The sequence below is a fragment of the Varanus komodoensis genome, unplaced genomic scaffold (genome assembly GCF_004798865.1).
Source record: "Varanus komodoensis strain SLA01 unplaced genomic scaffold, ASM479886v1 scaffold44_3, whole genome shotgun sequence".
In the NCBI taxonomy this organism is placed as follows: domain Eukaryota; kingdom Metazoa; phylum Chordata; class Lepidosauria; order Squamata; family Varanidae; genus Varanus; species Varanus komodoensis.
Genome location: NW_025336010.1, coordinates 3,549,225 through 3,569,612, shown reverse-complemented (window position 1 = coordinate 3,569,612; position 20,388 = coordinate 3,549,225). Strand labels below are relative to the sequence as shown.

Genomic DNA, 20,388 nt, shown 5'->3' with positions numbered 1-20,388 from the left:
TAGCGGTCTCAGTTGATAATGCTCAACTTAGGGAATGGATCTACAATTCAAACACATTGCTAGATCATTCTTTAATTTTAAAATCTGAAGCAGCTCCTTTGCACAAATTTATTATTATTATTATTATTATTATTATTATTATTATTACATTTCTATGCCGCCCCTTGCCAAAGCCTCGGGGCGGCTTACAACACAATAAAATACATTGAAATACAATAGAACATAATAAATTACCATTAAATACAAAAATACAAAAAATACACTGAGCTACAAACATAATAACATAAAATTTAAATTATCAGTATAAAATAAGTAAATAAATAATATAGGAGGAGAAAGAGAAGGAAGAAGAAAAATGCCCTGGCCAGATCATATGTTTTAACAATTAAAATGATGTTTAAATAAAAAGGTCTTTACCTGGCGCCGAAAAACCAGTAACGGTGCCAGGTGTACCTCTTTGGGGAGTGAATTCCATAGGTTGGGCGCCACCGCAGAAAAAGCCCTCCTCCGAGTACTTACTCTCCTAATTTCTTTCATGGAGGGTTCCTGGAGAAGGGACTCTCCCGCAGATCTCAAAGGGCAGTCGGGCATATACGGATGTAAGCGCTCGTTCAGGTAGCCAGGACCCAAGCCGTTTAGGGCTTTATAGGTCATAATCAACACCTTGAATTGGGCCCGGGCTTCAATGGGAAGCCAGTGAAGCTGACGGAGGACTGGAGTCATGTGAGCATAACGCCCCGTCCCCGTCAGCAACCTGACAGCTCTATTTTGCACCAATTGAAGTGTTCGGACCGTCTTCAGGGGAAGCCCCACGTAAAGCGCGTTACAGAAGTCTAGGCGGGAAGTCACCAGCGCGTGTGTCACCGTCACCAGGCAGTCGTACTCCAGGTAGGGGCGCAGCTGATTAATCAGCCGAAGCTGAAGGAAGGCACTCCTCGCCAGCGCTGCCACCTGAGCTTCCATAGAAAGCTCCGGGTCGAGGAGTACTCCTAAGCTGCGGACCTTATCCCTAAGAGGGAGTGTTGCACCATTCAGGACCAGGTCAAATCCACCCTCTCCGAAGCCCGATCCGCCAACCAACAGGACCTCCATCTTGTCTGGGTTGAGTTTCAGTTTATTGGCCCTCATCCATTCCATTACCTCAGCCAAGCACCGGTTCAGCACAGGTAAACAAAGAAAGACTTCATGCCCTGATAGAAAAGGGTGTTGACCTCCTAGCGGAAGGCTTTAAAGCTGCATCTAAGATGACCTTAAGCTCTTTGAGAAGAGCAGAACCAGTGTAATCTGGAGTCAGATCCTCCAACTTGCACATCAGTGCAGGACTCATATTTGATCCCAAGAAATCAGGTCCAGTTTTGACAGAAGCTTGATGTAGTCATACTCAAGATGAATGGTTATCTCAAGAGGTGATCAACAAAGGTTGTTTTAGCCACCAAGGTGTTATAAGGATGTAGTTGTAGCATCCCAACAAGCCTTTGCTGGCACTTTTGTGATCACACGGAAGAAAGAAAAAGGTAGGGAAAAAGCCCCCACCAAACTCAGCAGGAAGGCATTTCTGCCCTGTCATGCGCAAGAACAAAAGTTACTGCATTCAGCATTGTTCTGAGTGGCAAACAGTTCCGTAAATGGCTTTCCCCATGTGTCAAAAATCTCTTGCAAAATTGCAGGGTTCAGCTGCCGCTTGTATGCATCAAGAGTCTTTCTGCTTAGCAATGCTTAGCTTACACTTGGCTAGTGTATTATTAGTTTTAGCAATACAAATGGTAATCAATGTGATGCTCTTGTTGACACACCAATCCCAGATTTGGCCAACTAGGTTCATCAGCAGCAGCAACCAGGTGCCCTACTTGTTTATGTAGAAGACTACAGGCAACACTTCAGTTGCATGTAATAAACAGCAAAAAACTTCTGGAGCATGATAAGATCTTTCTTCACTGCAAGTATTTCTGGTGACTGATATGCTTATCGGCTTCATAAACATTCCAGGTTCTTTGGGTTGTCAAGTGTACCACAGTGCACTCCCTAGAAAAAAAGGTTGGCCACTGAGATCTTGGCAGCCTTTAGAACATAGGCAGCTGAAAGCACTGCTCCAATGTTGATTAGGATTCAAGATGGTAGTCCATACTGTACTAAGCACCACAGAAGGGATGCTGGTGTGGAGGATGCCTGGGGGTTGCAGAACATTGGTACACTGGTAGGACAAAATAGGTGGTAGGACCGTCTGTCCCAATCCAATAGCAATGAATTTGAGCTGTCCCTTTCTCACTCAATTTCACAGGGTAATGAACTGGAGATGGAGAACACTGTTGTGAAATTGAGGCCAGAAAAGGAGGTTAGGCAGGTGGCAGGTGAAAACTCCATGATATCCCCTTCTGATAGCAAGGCTGATAGCAAGAAGCCCTAATATTGATGGTCCCAGTTCCAGAATGGTCTTGATCAACCTCTCATTTCTGGCCAGTTCTGAACGATGCGCCTTTGAGTGCCACTTACACCAGAAGGGTCCCCCAACTCAGCTTCCTTGGCCCTCTTGGCTAACGTCTTATCTTTCTTTAAGTTCAAGGATCTCCCTGAAATTGACAGAGAATGACCCAAGGTTTGGACACTTCCCTCAGGAAGCTCAAGTTAAGGCAGGAAGCAGCCTCAGATGCCAGAAGATGGGTAAGCCCTGATGCCTTAAAAATGTCAAATGCTCAGAGAATCTTATTCCATAACACCTAAGGTAGTCTGTGTTATTACATGAAGACCATACATTGTGGCACTGGTCAAACTGATGCTCCTAATCGAGACAGAATATGCCAAGGAATTACAGGCCAGGTAGCCTGTGATCAATCCCTTGAAAAATACCAGAACAGATAATAAAGCACCTGTAAACACCTTGAAGACATTGGAGTAATTACTAGAAGCCACTAGATTTATCAAGAAAATAAAACTCCCTGTCTGAGCTGACGAAGATCGTCTCGGACATGGTTTTGAGGACCACCAGGATGTTGGTCCTGGGGCACTTCAAGCTCCACACCAAGGTGGTTCAGCCCAGGGATGCACTGGCTGCCACAGACACTGCTGCACCCTACTGACGCTGCTGCGCCAGACGACGGCCACCACAAGACCGGGGACACTGCTGGCCTGCAGCTCCTCTACCTGTGCCAGTGAGTTCTCTGCAGGCCTTGCCCTTGCTCCTCCCCCCACAGCGGGGGTGGCACCTGTGCCAGATTGGGGGCGGGACGCAGGGAAGGGCCGCGGGCTTAACTCGCTGGCAGCGGCCTTGGACAGGCAGCCAAAGGGTGACAGCCAAAGGGCACTGTCACTTTGTGCAGTGCTGGGCTGGGCCAGAAACTTAGCGTATCTGTAGTGAGGTGGGCTAGAAGGTTTTATATTGTATTTTATTGTATTGTTTTTATTGACTCCATGACTGAGTTGCTGTTTTTACAGGGTTGCCTGGGAAGCACATGGGCACCACAATTGAGTTGGTGTTGGGCAGGGGATGATATGACATTGAGAGATGTCTTGGAAGAAAGGGTGCAAGAAATGGGAGTAAATTAGGAGATAACACACAATTCAGTGGGATAGCTAATTTCCTTGAAGACAGGAATAAAATTCAAAGTGATGTTACTAGGCTGAAGGGCTGGACTGAAAGCAGCAGTATGGAATTTGATAGGGATAAATGCCAAGTCCTACACCTAGGAAAAGGGAACCAAATGCACTGTTACAAGACAGCAGATATTTGGCTCAACAACACTACAAACAAAATGGATCTAGGAAATGTCATAGATCATAAGCTGAATATGAGCCAATGCTGGGTTGTTACTGCAAAAATTAGAAAAAAGGCTAATACTACTTTGGGCTACATCAATAGAAGTACAGTACAGCTTCCAAATGACATGAGGTACTAGTTCCCCTCAATTTAGTACTAGTTAGACCCCATCTTGATTATTGTGTCCAGTTCTGGGCACCACATTTCAAGAAAGACAAGAAGATGGAAATATGACAGCACTTTTCGAATACAGGAGATACTGTGATTTTGGTTCCAGAACACCGCAGTAAGTTGTATAGTGCAAAAATTCAAATCGTGTGTATGCGCATGCATATATATGTGGGTATAATCACACACACACAAACACAATATAATATATATAAAGAATATATACACACACATATATAGTCATACTCTTAAGTTGACTGCTTGGATCAAGAGGCCTAGCTTTCTGCCTATCTTAGTATTTGGCATGCCTTTCTTACTAAGCATAATCATTTCTAGCTTCCTCTCACTTGAATTCTTGGGGGGTGTTGTAGGACTATTACAGTAATTGACCTAATTTGCATACGTATTGTTGCTTCTCAAGGAATAGGGAGGTCTGAGGGGACGGAGAAGCACAGAATGGGCAGTCAACTCCCCCCAAAAAACAATTATGAAGATCACAGTAAAGTAAGGTTGCTTAACTGTAACTGACTCTGAATGGACATCTGAGCCTTTGCACAAATGGGCTCTGCACCTGTGTGAGGGCTGTTGTCAGGAAGATTTTCCTAGCTAAGCTCAATTTTGGCAGGAGCCCCACCTCCTCTCCCCTTAGTATAAATATGACAGACTCCTGCCAATTTCCCCAGTTTGAATGAGACCAATATTTTAGCTTCAAAGCCAAATCAACAGAGATTTGAGAAAAAGGATTTGTACAGGAACTGAAGATTGCCAACATGGATGAGACATTGGTGGGTCTCTGTGCGTCACACATATGGGTGATTAGCAAGCTTACCCTAATATGGAGGTGAGAGTTGTTGTCACTCAAAGACTGCAGATAGGACTGCTTCATCAAAGAACAAGTCTTGCCTGGTGCTGACATCAAACCAATAACGTTGTACCAAGGTTGAAGGCATGGATTACGCTGCTGCTCTGCAAAGGTCCTGTAGTAGAATGCCAGCATGAATTGCTGTGGACCACTGCACTGGTGAAATGTGCTCTCAGACTGGTCAGACAACTGCTTTGCCTTTGTAAAAAATAAGGTATGCTGGATCCATGCATAGCAGTTTGCTTGCTCTCCTGGGCAAAGTGATTGCCACTATGAAGGCCATCTTCTAGGACAGGAGGTATAAGTCCATGATGAGTAGAGGCCCAAATGGAGGTTTGGTTACAGCTTGCAGGACAGGCTCCATCCTGGCACAATGAATTGGACAGGTGGAGTTAAGTCATGTAGACCTTTCAGGGCTGACAGGACAGAAGATGGAAGAAGATGGAAAAAACTTTAACTGTCCCATGGAACGACAAGATGGCTGCTAGGCAAACTTTGATGGATGATGGTCTTTTGGTATGGAGGAAAGTCAGAATTTGGTGGATGGAGGCCTGAAGAGGATCGAAGGCTGCCTTTTGAGCAAACACCCAGAAGGCATTACATGTGGAAGTATATAAACACTTTTGTTTGGATGTAGTGCTGCATCTAGGATCAACTAAATCTCAGGCAAGAATTGGGGGTACCTTTCTATTTGCCAATCCTCTACACCAGGGGTCCTCAAACTTTTTGAACAGGGGGCCAGTTGAAAAGTGCCAGTGATGGGCGCAGGCCAACAAGGCGGTATGGACAGGGGGCGCGGGCCAGGCCCACATGCACACAATGTGTGGTGAAGCAGGGGCATGCGTGCACAGAGATCATTCTGGACTCGCTCGAAGAAAACGATCTCCTTGCGAGCAAGCCGGCATCGTACGGCGCAGGCACACGGTGAGTCCAAAACCTCTGGCGGGCTGGATAAATGGGCATGGTGGGCCAGTTTCAGCCCCCAGGCCGTAGTCTGAGGACCCATGCTCTATGTGTCTACATATTTGGGTGAAGGATCATTCTTTGGTTCCAGGAGATGATGTCCAGTCTTCCCAGGAGGCAGATAAATGCAGTCTGACATTCAGAGAGGACAGGCAAACCATGCTTGTTGGGGTCACTGCAGAGTCACAAAAGTCACGAGAATGCAGTTGATGTTGTCCCTCAGAATTCTGATCAGCACTCTGGTGATCAGAGGGAATGGCGACAAAAGGTAGAATAATGTCCCTTCCCATGACTGAAGGAATGCATCATCCAGAGAACCTTTGCTGATCCTGGCACAGAAGCAAAGGGCCTTGCATAGTGAGTTCGTTGGCATCGCAATCAATTCCAGAGAATGGGTCCCCAGGTCTCAAAGAGGCTGTGTAGGATGTTTGGGTGAAGCTCCCATTCACAGATTTGTTCTGGCATTCTGCTCAGCATGTCTGCTGTAATGGCAGTTCCAGTAAGGAAGATAGCCACAGGAGTAATGTTCTGAGCTATGCACCAGTCCCATATTTGTAATGTGAGGCGGGTCAGATACCACCTTGTTTGTTCAGACAGAAAACCACCGTAGCATTTTCCAATGCCATCTAAACATGTGTGCCCTCAAGGAGCTGCTGAAACTGTGCTGTGTGAGGAGCTTTCTGGACTGTGAGGAGCATGTTAGTTGATGTGGTTCCCCTGGTCCCGTTCAGTTCACAGTGTTTGGGCCTTGCCACCAATGCAGTGCACTCCTCATCCCAAGTGCAACGCATCTGTTGTTACATTCAGGAATGTATCCGGGAGCGTAAAGGCAGTATAATTTACTGGATTGCACTCATTCATTCATCAGGAAAGACTTGTTTGAACGCAACAGGACAGCGGAATGCATTTTTGGATTGAGTTGTGTTGCGGCCAATAAGGATGCACAAACCGTAGTTGAAGAGATCACATTTCTAGACTTGCAAACTGGACAACTGCAATGGTAGAAGCCATGTGTCCCAGAAGGTAGTGCACTTGGTGGACAGTTGCTCTGGGTTAAAGCTGGAGACGTAAAGCTGAACTGCTTAGAGCATGGGCCCTCAAACTATGGCCTGTGGACCGGATACAGCCTGCCATGCTCATTTATACGGTTCGTCTCAGAGCTTTTGGACTCACTTGGAGAAAAGGATCTCCAAGCAAGTCCAAAAGCTCTGAGCCAGAGCAGACGTATTCAGTGGGGAAATGGCCACAATCACGGTCGCGCTCATGCAGCGAAGACAGGCACAATCGGGGGGGGGGGGGGGGGTGCGGCCGTGAGCACACCTGCCTTCCCTGCACGAGCATGCCCACGATCACACCCATCTTCCCTGCATGAACATGCTTGGGGGTGGGGGTGAGATGGCCGCGGTCATGATTGTGCTGGGGGGAGGGAGATGGCCGCACAAGCGCGATCACGTCCGTCTTCCCCCCACCAAGCATGACTGCAGACACTATAGCTATGTCCATTGAATATGGATGTGCTCTTCCCTACCTCATCTTGGGCTTCTTCTGCTGCCTGAGCGAGCAGAGCAAACATTTTTTAAAATTTTAATTAATTTTTAATTTATTTTATTTTAAATTTATTTTTAACTTTTTTAATTTTATTATTTTTAATTATTTTAATGTGCAGTGTGCATAGGAATTCATTCATATTTTTTCAAACTATATTCCGGCCCTCTGTCTGAGGGACAGTGAATTGGACCCATTTAAAAAGTTTGAGGACTCCTGAGGTAGAGCATCTACACAGTCCATACCCAAGCTATAACTGAATCCAAGAGCACACTAATGTACAGGATCAACTGGGAAAGGACAAGCAGAGATTTCTCATTGTTAATACAGTGTCCCAGTCCTTCCAAAAAATTACAAGCCTCCCAAATAGAGCTCAACAAATTCTCTTGGGATGGGGTGACAAAGAGTCAATCATCCAGGCACCGGAAGACCTGGACCCCGTGTAGTTGGAGATGTGCACATACTATGGCCATACATTTGGTGAATTCCCATGGGGTTTGGAAAGGCTGAATGGTAACATTGGAAAGTCAAATGCCATAGTCTCAATTTGGAACCTAAGAAGGTGATGATGGCCACATGGAAATATGCACCTCTTCAACTGATGCAAACCAGTCCCCTTAGTGTAGTAGTGGGAAATGATTTTGCAGAGAGGCTACATGGAACTTCTTGCAGGAAATGAAGAAATTCACATCCTGTAAAATGGGATGGAGACTGCCATCCTTCCTCAGAACTGTGAAGTACTATAAATAGAAACAAGAACACACATCAGATAGAAGAAGAGAACAGATCGCACCTTTTGACAATAGTGTACGTGTAGTAGCTTCTTCCGCCAAACCAGGAGAAAATGGCAGCATGTGTATGGTCCCGAGCAGTGGCAGAGCATTGAATTCAGTATGATACCTGTTCCTCACAATGGAGAGAATCCACCCAATGTTATAGCTTCCCACTCAGGAAGGTAGTTCTTAAGCTGGCCTTCAAACCATACTGGTGCTGAAGCAGATGAACTGGTTCATGCAAGTAGTCGGTGGCATCTCTCGGAATCCAATCACTTTTTTGTTAGTTTGGTGGAACTGCGAGAAGGCATCTCAATGGCATTGTTGGGGTGGTTGGTGCTGCTGGAGTGTAAGTTGACAGAAGTGACTCTGCCTCTGGAAAGTGGATGGGCCCCAAGGCCACCAGCATGTTCTGGATGGTTGAGATGGTTTGAAGCCCATCCTCCTTGCTGTCGCTCTAGCCTACTGAACAGTGTTGAGCTTCTCATCAATTTGTGGATTGAAGAACTGTTCTCCATCAAAGGGTATTTCCTCAATGTGGTACTGCACCTCCTGCAAAAGGCTCACTACTTGGAGCCATGCATGTCTCCAGACAGGCACTGTACTGTCAACAGTCAACAAGATGATTTGCAGGTTTTGGGGGGTTTTTTGGGGGGGGGGGGTGTTGCCTGGACAGTTGAAGGGCTCCATTTGGAATAACCTATACCAGTTCCCAGTATTATTCAGGAAGAAACTCAAATAGGGCACCCATCTTTTCTCAGAGTAAAACCTGGTATCTCCCCATCCACGCTTCAAAACTGGAGATATGGAGGGTCCCATTGGCATGCAGACCCTCCTCACCAGGTGTCGATCTTTGCAATCTGCTGGGATGGTGTATTCCTGCTGTGATCATTCCTGCACCAACTCTATGATGGTGGAGTTTGAACTCGGATGGTATAGTAGGAAAAGGATGGCTCTCCCCTGAATTTGGTATAGGCTCTCCAAACAGTGGGATGTTGACTATAACTGTATTGGAGCCTTCAACAGTTCCTTCATAGAGTGAAGGAGCATGGAGAGGAATGGAATGGCTTATCGGCACAGAATCCTCCATCTGGACATTGTAGAACATGCCTACTGAAGACTCAGTGAGATGCTGAGTCTCTAGTTCAAGCAACATCACCATTTGGAGGACCTGTTTGGAAAAACTTTCCAGGTATTCAGCAGGGAATCCCAGATCTTGCAATGAGATGATGTCATCTGGTGACACCAGCTCATTGTAGACAGCAGGTAGATCGTTAGCGGAGTCTGAAGATAAAGTACGGCTGGATGATGAATATTGTCTTTGCAGTACAGGGTGTTAGGAGGTGGATGGTGGACTGACACGAGGCTAGGAGACTGGAACTATTCCGAGATGATGGGCTACTGATGGAACAGCTGGAACAGGTGGCAAAGTAGAGAGAACTAGTGCCCGCTGTTCCTCAGCACAGTACGTGGATGACTCCAACTGGTAGTCCCATGGGTCCGAGGGTCTCTGTTCCCAGAGAGAGCTGGGATGGTATGGTCCCATTGGTTGGTGGTGAGGGCCTGGGCCATTCCACATGCTGATAGGTAAAACTCTGGAATGGAGCTGGCAAGAAGATTCCGCAAAGCAGTTCATTGACTGGATAGGTGAGTGGCAGAGAGGATTGTTGGTCCTGGTGTAAGGAGCCAACTTGGGAGATAAAGGTGGTGGACTGGCCAGGGTGTGGGGTGGTGTTTCTTATATCTCCCCTTCAGAGAAAGAGTATGATGTGGTTGGTTCTGCACGTGCCACTGAGCCTGATGGAGGAGCTTGCAACAGGACTGGTGGTGGAATAAGGGGTGAGATCCATCATGGGGCTGACATAGATATAGTACCCTGGACCATTGGTGGGACAGGCAACTGAATCTGTACTAACAATGTCAATAGTGAATGGTGTTTGGCCCATTTTAAGAAATTTCCTTACCATTTTTGGTTGCCATCATTCACCATTTTGTGAAAATTTTTGTCCACTTTTTCAGCCTCTCCTCATCACACGCATTTTGTTTTCACAGCCAAGTACCATCAAGGCCATGGTGGTGAAAACATGGGTTTTGCAAACAAAAGTGTTTCATCCAAGAACGTACAGACTTGGAAGACAGAGGCAGCAGCATTGCAGAATGCACATTATCAAACACACAAGAGGAGTCACAACTCTTGTGCAGACCATCAACCAAGCAACATCTTGCTCTAAATAGACACACTGAGACCCCCAACAGCTCCATAGGCATCCCAATAGGGTTTGGCCTGCACCAGAGCCAGCTACTGTTTCCTCATGAGTTCTTCATGTGCCCCAAGTCTGTAGACACAGTGACAAAGCCTGCTGCTCTAATAGACAACTGAAACAGAATCTTCATAAAAAATAAAGCATGCTCTGACACTCAGCAGGTAGATGCTAAAAAGTATCACCAAGCTGTAACAATAGCAATATCTCTCTAAAATATCTCAAACATGACTGGTGTTTCAGAGTTTAGGGGCATTGATTCTACTGCATTCCTGTGGAATTAAGGTTCAACAGCCAAAATAGATCATGGTAGGGAGGGGAATAGAGGAATTATTAAAATATGATCAGTGACTGATTATAGTAATGGAATACCTAACTGCCAACCAACTGCTAGAGTCAGGCCCCAGATGCGGGATGGATATATCTGTCAGTTTCAGTTTCTTTAACTTTTTTAAGATGTTTGATAACATCAAGTTTTTGAGAATTTTTATAGTGTCAGTTCACCCAGTTTGCATGAAATTTCATAACATTTCATAAACATTTATATTCAGATTTCTCCTAAAATACGCATTTTAGGACAACATTCCAAAAAGCTAATAATTAAGAAAAGCCAAGGGAAACCAATTTTAAATAACAGTTCAAAGCAGTGACTAATAGATAACAGAGGGGAGGTCATTCCAGAAAAAGGGCACCACAGGGAAGGCCCATTTCAAATAGTTTACTCTTAAGTGTGGCTAAAACTTGATACAACCCATATATTATGGCAGTTAACATCATTTGTTCAGTAATTTTTAGTGAGATTTTCTGTGGGGTTATAGCAAATCTTGCATTTCTCAATATAACAGAAGGTAATTTATTTGAATTAGGTTGTCAAAAGTGACCAAGTCAACCAAAAATGTTTCAATGAATTTCCTCCTCATTCAAATACAAATATCACAATTAACTCCACTCAAAACTAAAACACCTTAAACTGCAACCACTAATCGGAAGGATCTTCTGATCCTGACTTTTCTGATCTGAGGTACGCACAAACGTCAAGGCAAAAAAGGCTGTACATATAGCTACCTCTGTAAGAGATAAACCTCTGCTGATTCAACTGCTTGGTTCTGGAATTAAATGGTTTTTAAGTGATTCCTTCAGGAAATCCTGTAGCAGATATGCTTACCCTTTAATAAAAAGAGCATGAACCTGAATCTAGAAAATGATGCTTTGTAGGGACTAGTCTTATTTTTTTATGGATGGCACTTCTCAACAAGAAGCAAAACATTCTTATTTGAACATAATTGAGCAATTGATGCAAACTCATATTAAAGCCAAGGAAATTAAATTAAGCCTACTTGCACAGGATGTAAAATACTATTTTCAAGGTTCCATTTTCAGTATTCATCTACAGCCTCTTTTCACTTACTTGAATCCATTCCTGCTCCATCATCCAAAAAACACAGCATGAACCCACCTCGCAGGTCCTCTCGTCTTTCTATGAGGAGAGAAAAATTTTTGGTACCAAGGGTTAAATATTTTATTAGCCTTTGGATTCAAGCCAATACTTGTGGTTGCAAGGACCTCAACAGCATCACTATGGTGCCTTGGAGCAGCAGGGGGCTGGACCCAATGGCCTTCATTACCCCTTCCAACTCCACTATTATATGAATCTACTATCCCTCAATAGTAGGAGTTTTATTGTTGCTTGGATTTATTTATTAGGATGCTATGTTTTGTTTTGTCTTACTGTTAAACCATCCTGAGACCATGGTTAAGGGATGGTCTGTACCAGTTTTAAACAAACAAACAAACAAACAAACAAACAAACGATGCAAAGTGGAATGTCCGCATAGTAGCCTACATGACATCCTTCATAACCTGGATGTAAAACAATGGTAAAGTTGAAAACATGCCATTGCCTTTGCTATTCTACTGAAAATGCATTCCTTCTCACACCCTAAAAATTCCTGTGGACTGTTTGAATTGGCCACTGCCGGTGAGGGTAAATACTGATAGTGAAATCGCCTGACGCTAATATGTTCATAAGGCTCTTTGCGTTGGTGGTCTTGAGACTGGAACTTTCCTTGTGGATATGCTTTGCCCTCATGACTCAAGTGTGGATCTGATTTGGTTTTTGCTTTGATAGGCTTGCTGCCCTTCTTGCCCAATGGAGCTATTACCAAAAATGGAGAATGAAGGAAAGGCAGTGAAAGATAGTTAGCTATTAAGTATAACTGGAGAGAGGGGAAAAGAGAGACCTAAAACAGAAACTTAAATTACAGAGGGATAAGGCCTGACAGAATTGTGAAGCAAGATACAAGGTCCCTTCTGGATAAAGCAAAAAATGAATGGCAAGAGAAAGAAGAAACCACGAATTATCAAGACAAAAGCCAAAGCCTTGGTAACATGTCTCTTGCCTTGTTCTAGGTAGTGGGAGATAACCCATCATACAGGTTTCCTTGCACCAGGCAGGGAACCAGTATTTGGTTCTCATAAATGGAAGTGCTGCTTCTGTTGACAGAAAATATGATTCTTGCTTCAAGAACTGATGAAATATTTTTCCATTAAGCCTTTGCTATCAAGATTTGTCATTACACGAGCAAACACAGAAAAAACTTCAGGTAACTCACATCTTTTGCAGGCTATCTCCTAGCCTCCAAATGCACCTACTTCAAATCATATTCCTAGGTTCTACATATAGATAACAAACTACCAAAAAAAAGGGGAGGTCTCAACTTACCAGTAAAGATATCTATCCTTGTGGCATCTGCATCTCTACAAAGCAGCAAACATTAAAATCAGTTTCTAAAATTCCGAACAACAATAAAGCGAACAAAGCAGTAATGCATGCTTGAGTCAATTTCAAAAGTAACCAACAACAGATTTAAAAAAAACCTTAGATGCTAAATGCCAGAATTCTTAAGGGTACTTCAAGAGATTCTAAACTTTTGCCCTGCAAGTAACACCTTCACACCAAAATGAAGTGTTAAAAGAGACAGCTTCTTTGCCTCCTTCAGAAGCCTGGAGGTCTTGAATACAGCATATTTTCTTAGGCAGGCATAGACAATTGCTTTGGGCAACTACAAGGTCGTTTACTGTTCTTAGCATAGACATAGCATTCCAGATTTGACCCAAACTATACAAGCGGAACAGAAAAGTTGACTGCATCTTAACACTTTCTCCTAGGTATCAAATCTCAGATTTCACTTAGTTCTGGAGACTATTGAAGATTATTCTATTTAGGGAAGATGCTTAAACATTTTTGTCATTGTGTAGCAACTACTATTTTTAAAGTCTGAGTGTTTGCTTTAATACAATTTACAAGACAGTATGTTGAATTAAACTGATTATCTGGACCCATTTCAGTCCAGCTTCAGACCCGGGTACGGTACTGAATCTGCCTTGGTCGCCCTGTATGATGACCTGTGCAGGGAGAAGGACAGGGGGGTTGTGTCCCTGTTGGTTCTTCTGGACCTCTCAGCAGCTTTCGATACCATCAACCATGGTATCCTTCTGGATAGGCTAGCGGGATTAGGGGTCGGAGGCACTGCTTTGCAGTGGTTCTGCTCCTATCTCAATGGCCGATTCCAGAAGGTGGTGCTGGGGGACTATGGCTCTGCACCATGGCAGCTATGCCATGGAGTACTGCAGGGGTCCATTTTGTCCCCTTTGCGGTTTAACGTCTACATGAAACCACTGGGAGAGGTCATCAGGAGGTGTGGGCTGCGGAATCATCAGTACGCTGATGATACCCAGCTCTACCTCTCGTTTTCCACCAATCCAGGTGAGGCAGTGGCTGTACTGAACCGGTGCCTGGCCGAGGTAATGGGCTGGATGAGGGCCAATAAACTGAAGCTCAATCCAGACAAGACGGAGGTCCTGTTGGTTGGCGGATCGGGCTTCTGGGAGGGTGAATTGAACCTAGTCCTGAATGGGGTTGCACTCCCTCCTAGGGACAAGGTCCGCAGCTTGGGAGTGCTCCTCGTCCCAGAGCTTTCACTGGAAGTTCAGGCGACAGTGGTGGCGAGGAGCGCTTTCTTTCAGCTTCGGCTGAAGCATCAGCTGCGCCCCTACCTGGAGTATGACTGCCTGGCGAAAGTGACACACATGTTGGTGACTTCCCGCCTTGACTTCTGTAACGCGCTCTACGTGGGGCTACCCTTGAAGACGGTCCGGATACTTCAATTGGTTCAAAATAGAGCTGCCAGGCTGCTGACGGGGACTGGGCGTTATGTTCACATGACTCCAGTCCTCCGTCAGCTTCACTGGCTTCCCAATGAAGTCCGGGCCCAATTCAAGGTGTTGGTGATGACCTATAAAGTCCTAAACGGCTTGGGTCCTAGTTACCTGAAGGAGCACTTATGTCCATATATGCCCGCCCGCCCCTTGAGATCTGCAGGAGGCCCTTCTCCGGGAACCCTCCGTGAAGGAAATTAGGAGGGTGAGTACTCAGAGGAGGGCTTTCTCTGCGGTGGCGCCCAATCTATGGAATGCGCTCCCCAGAGAGGTTCGCCTGGCACCGTCGTTATTTGTTTTTCAGCACCAGGCGAAGACCTTTTTATTCAAATGTCATTTTAATTGTTAATAGTATTTATTCATTTTATTCTTTGGCCAGGGCGACTTAATTTATATTGTTAATTTATATTATTCTATGGAAGTTTATTTATGGATGTGAGCCGCCCAGAGGCTTCAGTGAATGGGGCGGCATAGAAGTCTCCTAAATAAATAAATAAATAGATTGCATATCTTCAAGTTTCCTTCCATAACACAGCCTTATAAACAATTTTTAATACTTTCATACTATTTCGACAAGAAAAAAGGTGCAATTTCTAATATGACTAGCTATTCTTTGGTTTTTCTCTTTTCTTCTAACTATACTTCTTTCACCCAAATATGGTCTTATTTTGTATTACTGTACATGCTTTTATGCCTTGAAATTCCTCTTTCTATCCAACTGCATTTTTGTTTTGGACATTTTTGAAATTATAAAGTTAATGTAAAGTCAAAATGGTGTTAATAGAACAGAATTATTTTGAGTAAAGCTACTCATTAAAGATGAATGACATTTTCATTCACTTATTTCCTGAGAATTTAGAAGAATCAGTCAATTTTTTATTACTGAAATGCTAAGAACTTCAACTTGAAAAAAAGTTATACATGAAAAAGAAAGCAACAATATTTACCCCTGAAGAAACATCTGTCCACATGCTAGCCTTGATCACATAATCTAAACTATTCACAATACAGAAAGCACCTTTTATCATTACAATTTTGACCATGACATACCTGGCATTATCTACAAGCTCAGCAAGGGCCCCAAACAAGAATTCATGTGTAGTTCTGAAATTTCAAACAAAGTTGTTGACATTATTTTACATCTGGTAACTAGTGTACATATTGTTCATTGTTCCAATGTTAGCAGCTTTTAATGATTCAGTTCAAGATACCTATCTGTAACAAAATCTGTCACAGTCAAGATTAGATGATTTGTTATGTATCTGTTCCAGAAGGCAAACAATTGTAAATAAAAGAAGCCTCACCCTACCCCCTCAAAAAAGATCACAGCAGCAGTTTCTGTATATATATATTTAAGGTAATAGTCTGCTTGGAGCTACACAATTAAAACTATTCCAGGAGAGCAATTTAGAAATCAACTAGCAACAACAATAATTTCCTCCCAACATGTTCAATCACAATGAAATATTAATTGGAACTTCAGAATTTATGCTGGATAAGTTAATATCTAGCATTTTTATTTATTACATGCAGCATTAAGAGGTTTATCTTCAGAGAAGCAATTCTTCTATTTTAATACATCAGCTTTCAACAAAGGTAATTCTTCAACCAAACAATGCCTTTTAGTATTCCAGATACCTAGGAAAGTTTTCTGAAAGAAATACACGTTGACAACTACTGCTAATCCAGAAATAATTGAAAAAATATCTTGCATCTGCACTGGATCTATGAATGTTGTCAAATAATATCCATTCAGTGATAATTCCATCAGTTTAAATCCTTATACTATTCAAGCTTTAATCTTGCTGTATCAATTACTGACTTGAATGAAGAGATGTAAGGAATGCTGATCAAACCTGCAGATGACACAAAAATGGGTGGGCTAGCTAATATTCTGAAAGACAGGAACAAAATTCAAAGTGACCTTGAAAGGCTGGAGTACAGGGTTAAAAGCAACAGAATGAAATTTCATAGGGACAAATGCAAACTTTTACACCGAGGAAAAAGGAACAAAATGCTTTGTTATGAGGAATGTTTGGCTCAACAATACTCTAAACAAGAAGGATCTTAAAATTCAGGTAGCTCACAAGTTGAATATGAATCAAGAATGAGATGTGGCTGCACAAAAGAAATACTACATTAGATAGCATCGGTTTGGCACTAGTTAGTCCCCATTTGAGTGTTGTGTCCAGTTCTGAGTACCATTTTTCTAGAAAAAGTTCAGAGAAGCGTAACAAAGATGATCAAGGCACTGGAAACAAAGCCTGTGAAAAGAGATTAAAAGAACTGGACATGCTTAGCCTGAAGAAGATGGAGGGCAGATATGACAGCAGTTTTCAAGTACTTGGAAGTACTCTCTTCTCAATCATTCCAGAGTGCAGGATACAGAATGATGAGTTCAAGTTACAAGCAGCCAGATTCTGACTAAATATCAGGGAAATCTTCCTGTTAGAGCCTTTCCCACACTGGACGTATACAAAAGGCTGGCTAGCCATCTGTTAGGGATGTTTTAAGTGGAGTCCTGCACTGAGCAGGAGGTTGGACTAGATAGTCTTTATAGCCCCTTCCAGCTCAACCATTCTATGATTCTATACTTCCAGCTACTACTACTACTACAGGAACTTCAAGAAGGCCCTACTCACGGAGGTAAGTGCTTAATACACACCTTGGTGTCCTTTTGCTTCCTTTAGCCTGTCAAGCTCATGACATTTCTGGCTACTTGGTTTTTTCTCCCTTTCACTAGCTGTTTCTGTTCAAGAAATTCTGGAACTAGTACTTCAACAAACATGCCACATACAGAAACAAAGGTCTCTAGAATATTCTTTGTATTCTAGAGAAAGATGTGGGGCAAAAATTCATAGTTCAGCATATTGTTTTGTGGTAATACTTTTGTCCCAATTGCTTGTCACAAGGTACGGACAGTAAGAAAGTAGACTCAGGCAAGAAGTTTCCATAAATACCCTCAAATATAATGCTTAATTTAGATTCAATTCCTCTTCTTCATTGAAACGGGGATGCAGCCCCAGTCTTGACAAAATGTACTGTTTTCCCCCTAAGCTTCGCACCACCATAAGCATTCATAACATCACAGACTAGCATAGCACTTGTGGTTCAAGTTCAAATTATCTGGCCCTGTTCCTTCTTCTCCAAGACACTGTCCTAAGAAATGTTCAAAATGAGGCAAACTGAAAGTATTTCTAACTATGATAGGATAGCCATGTTTTCATTTACTCATTAATCCTACTCACAAACCATAAAATACTTAGTTAAGTCTTAGTTAAGAAAGTCTGCCTGAAAAGGTGTAAAAGAATATTTTTACAAGTAAGCCTCCAGGAAATACTCTCAGGCAAGGATGAAACATTTATGCAAGTTGGCCTGCACCTCTGAATTATCAGGAAAGAGCTTCTGGGCATTCATAGAGATCTGAGCACCAGAGAAGAAAGAGCTTTCAAACTGGGTGAGGGTAATTACCAGGTACTGACTTTACATGAATGCCATGCAATATGTTACTAAGAAGCTTTCATCATGTTGTAATAAAAAAAAAGTGACTGCCTGAGAGGATCAGTTTATGCGAGGAAAACCTTTTCATCTATACCACCCTAACCCCACATGTTGTCTGGACAAAACAACAGCTTTAAGAGTATGCAGGTTGATCAAATTTCAAGTTTAGACAACTTGCACAGACAGCGTATTTTTAGCACATCTTGCACCAAAGGTGTAAGAATCTTCTAATGAATTTGTGACCTAACTTTAAAAAGATGTCATCCTATTTGAAACAATTATACTGATCTAATTGAGACTAGTCCATCTTAACTGCACAGTAATCAGACACATTATCCACTGCCTACTGATAAGCATGCCTCATATACAAAATATTAGGAATAAATGAAGATGACTTTTTTTAACAGTTGGAATGATTTCTTGCTTTCAACATACAATAAGCTATGAAGACATAAGACTACCCTAACCCTTTTAGACATCTCATTAAGGACATTCAGACACTTGGAGATACTGAGAACGCACTATGGTTTTGTAAACCGTCATGAGATTTTTAATGAATCATGGTACAGAAAATACATAAAAATATTAGGCCAGTAAGTGGAATGCCTATTTTAGATTCATCCACAAGAAACAAAGCAAGAATCTTAACGGGAACAAAATGTATTTAAAAACAGTGCTGCTGTTTCTGCTTGTTCTACAACGTAAAATTTTGAAATCCTTTTAGTTATAATTTGGAAGATATCACAAGTCAACAAAACACTGGTATCTGCCTGAGCTGCCAGAGATCATGGAACCACTACTTTTTTCAGTGTCTGTTAAATGAGGTAACAATAAATTATTTAATTGTGAACTGTTCTAAAGAAAATGCAGTAAAGGCATTACAGTTATATGCTGAGATTCTTCAACAACCTTTAGCTTCATCAAGGGATTGGTTTAACTAACACACTTCCTTCAAGTAAAGAAAACGTTAACAACAGCTTCTCCCAGAGAGAGTGAGCCAGTGTTCAACATTTTAAAGAAAACCACAATCTTACATGTTTGTACAAAACATATGACACTCCTCCCCATCCACTGTTATCAATTTCATCCTCCATTTTAGCACTTCCCTTACTAGTGAAAGCTTTTTTTTAAGGCTGCTGTATATTCCACTGAATAATACCTGTCCCTAAAACTCTCCTACACCTTTTGACTTGCCACTTTTTTGTTGTTTTTCCTTCTGTTGGTTTCCACTGTCCAATTCATACAGAAATGTCATAGCAAGACAATAAATGAAGAAACTCACAAATTTCAGCACAGAGAAGTAAAACTGGGAGAATTATGCAAATTTCCTAGCAATAGATATTCATTCTCACAAACTTGCAAAGGACTGACATGGGTCTTCAAACTATCCAGCCTGCCATGGTCATCCATCTGGCCTGCGCCTCTGTTCACCCCCTATGCGCTTGCTGTGCGGGCGGGGTGGTGGCTTGTTCACTCGGAGATGGTCTCTGAGCGAGTCGCCGCCGACCTGCCTCCCATACGCACACGCTCGCCACTGCCTCGCAGCGCAGGTGGGGAGGTGGTGGCTTGCTTGCTGCGAGATGGTTTTGGACTCGCTGGGAGATCTCCATGTGAGCACGCCACCACCCCACACGCCCAATGTTGCTTCATGCACACCCGACAGCACCTCACTGGCCCGCGATGGTCACCACAGCCTTTCAACTGGCCCTCTATAAAAAAAGTTTGAGTACCCCTGGAGTAAATGGCAGAATTTTCAGGACTCTAGTATTTTTTCTTCTCAATATTTAGGAGCATGTAATGGCAAGAACTGAAAAGTGATGAAGCATGATAGCAGCATCATTGGCAGCATCACAAGGGACAATAGGAGTAGTTGCCAATTTTGCCAGTTGGCTCTTTAGCTGTTCTTAAGGTCTCTTGATGAAATCATATTCAGTTTGTACAGAGGTATGAGGAACCGAACAACAAGCCATGAATTCTCAGGGTAGCTTGTGCATGAAAAAGAAGCCTCCTTGTAGAAACCATGCTGGCTGGCTTCACTTGGGAGGTTGTTGTGTCATGCGAACCAGATTTCTGTCAGCTTATTTTCTTCAAAATTGCCATAAATTTTTATTTTAAAAGCTATAAAGCAGAACACTGAATAACGGATGCTTCTAACAACTGCATTTTAATTAAGAATTCATTCTTTTAAGTAACAACATGGCTGTTCCTTCACAAATGTCAGTTCTTGGTATAGCTCACTTTCTGCTCTCTCTCCAATAAACACATGAAAGAAGCACTGAGATGTTTCAGCAAAATATGCATTAATTATTATTCAAAACTCCTTAATGGTTAGTAACATTATTTTTT

The 20,388-nt window shown here is 42.9% G+C and overlaps 1 protein-coding gene across 2 annotated transcripts in view; it reads right to left on the bottom strand.

The window, feature by feature from the left end:
* The window catches only part of MORC2 (MORC family CW-type zinc finger 2), a 129,211-nt gene that overhangs the window by 101,418 nt on the left and 7,405 nt on the right, over positions 1-20,388 (bottom strand). Inside the window, exons 2-4 of one of the 2 annotated variants that reach the window (XM_044444247.1) lie at positions 15,592-15,645; positions 13,046-13,080; positions 11,732-11,800 (exon numbers count right to left, since the gene is read on the bottom strand). In XM_044444247.1, coding sequence (XP_044300182.1) covers positions 11,732-11,800; positions 13,046-13,080; positions 15,592-15,645 — 158 coding nt within the window. Of the gene's footprint in view, positions 1-44; positions 51-11,731; positions 11,801-13,045; positions 13,081-15,591; positions 15,646-20,388 lie in introns of those variants that run through there. The other variant, XM_044444248.1, reaches the window with a different exon arrangement.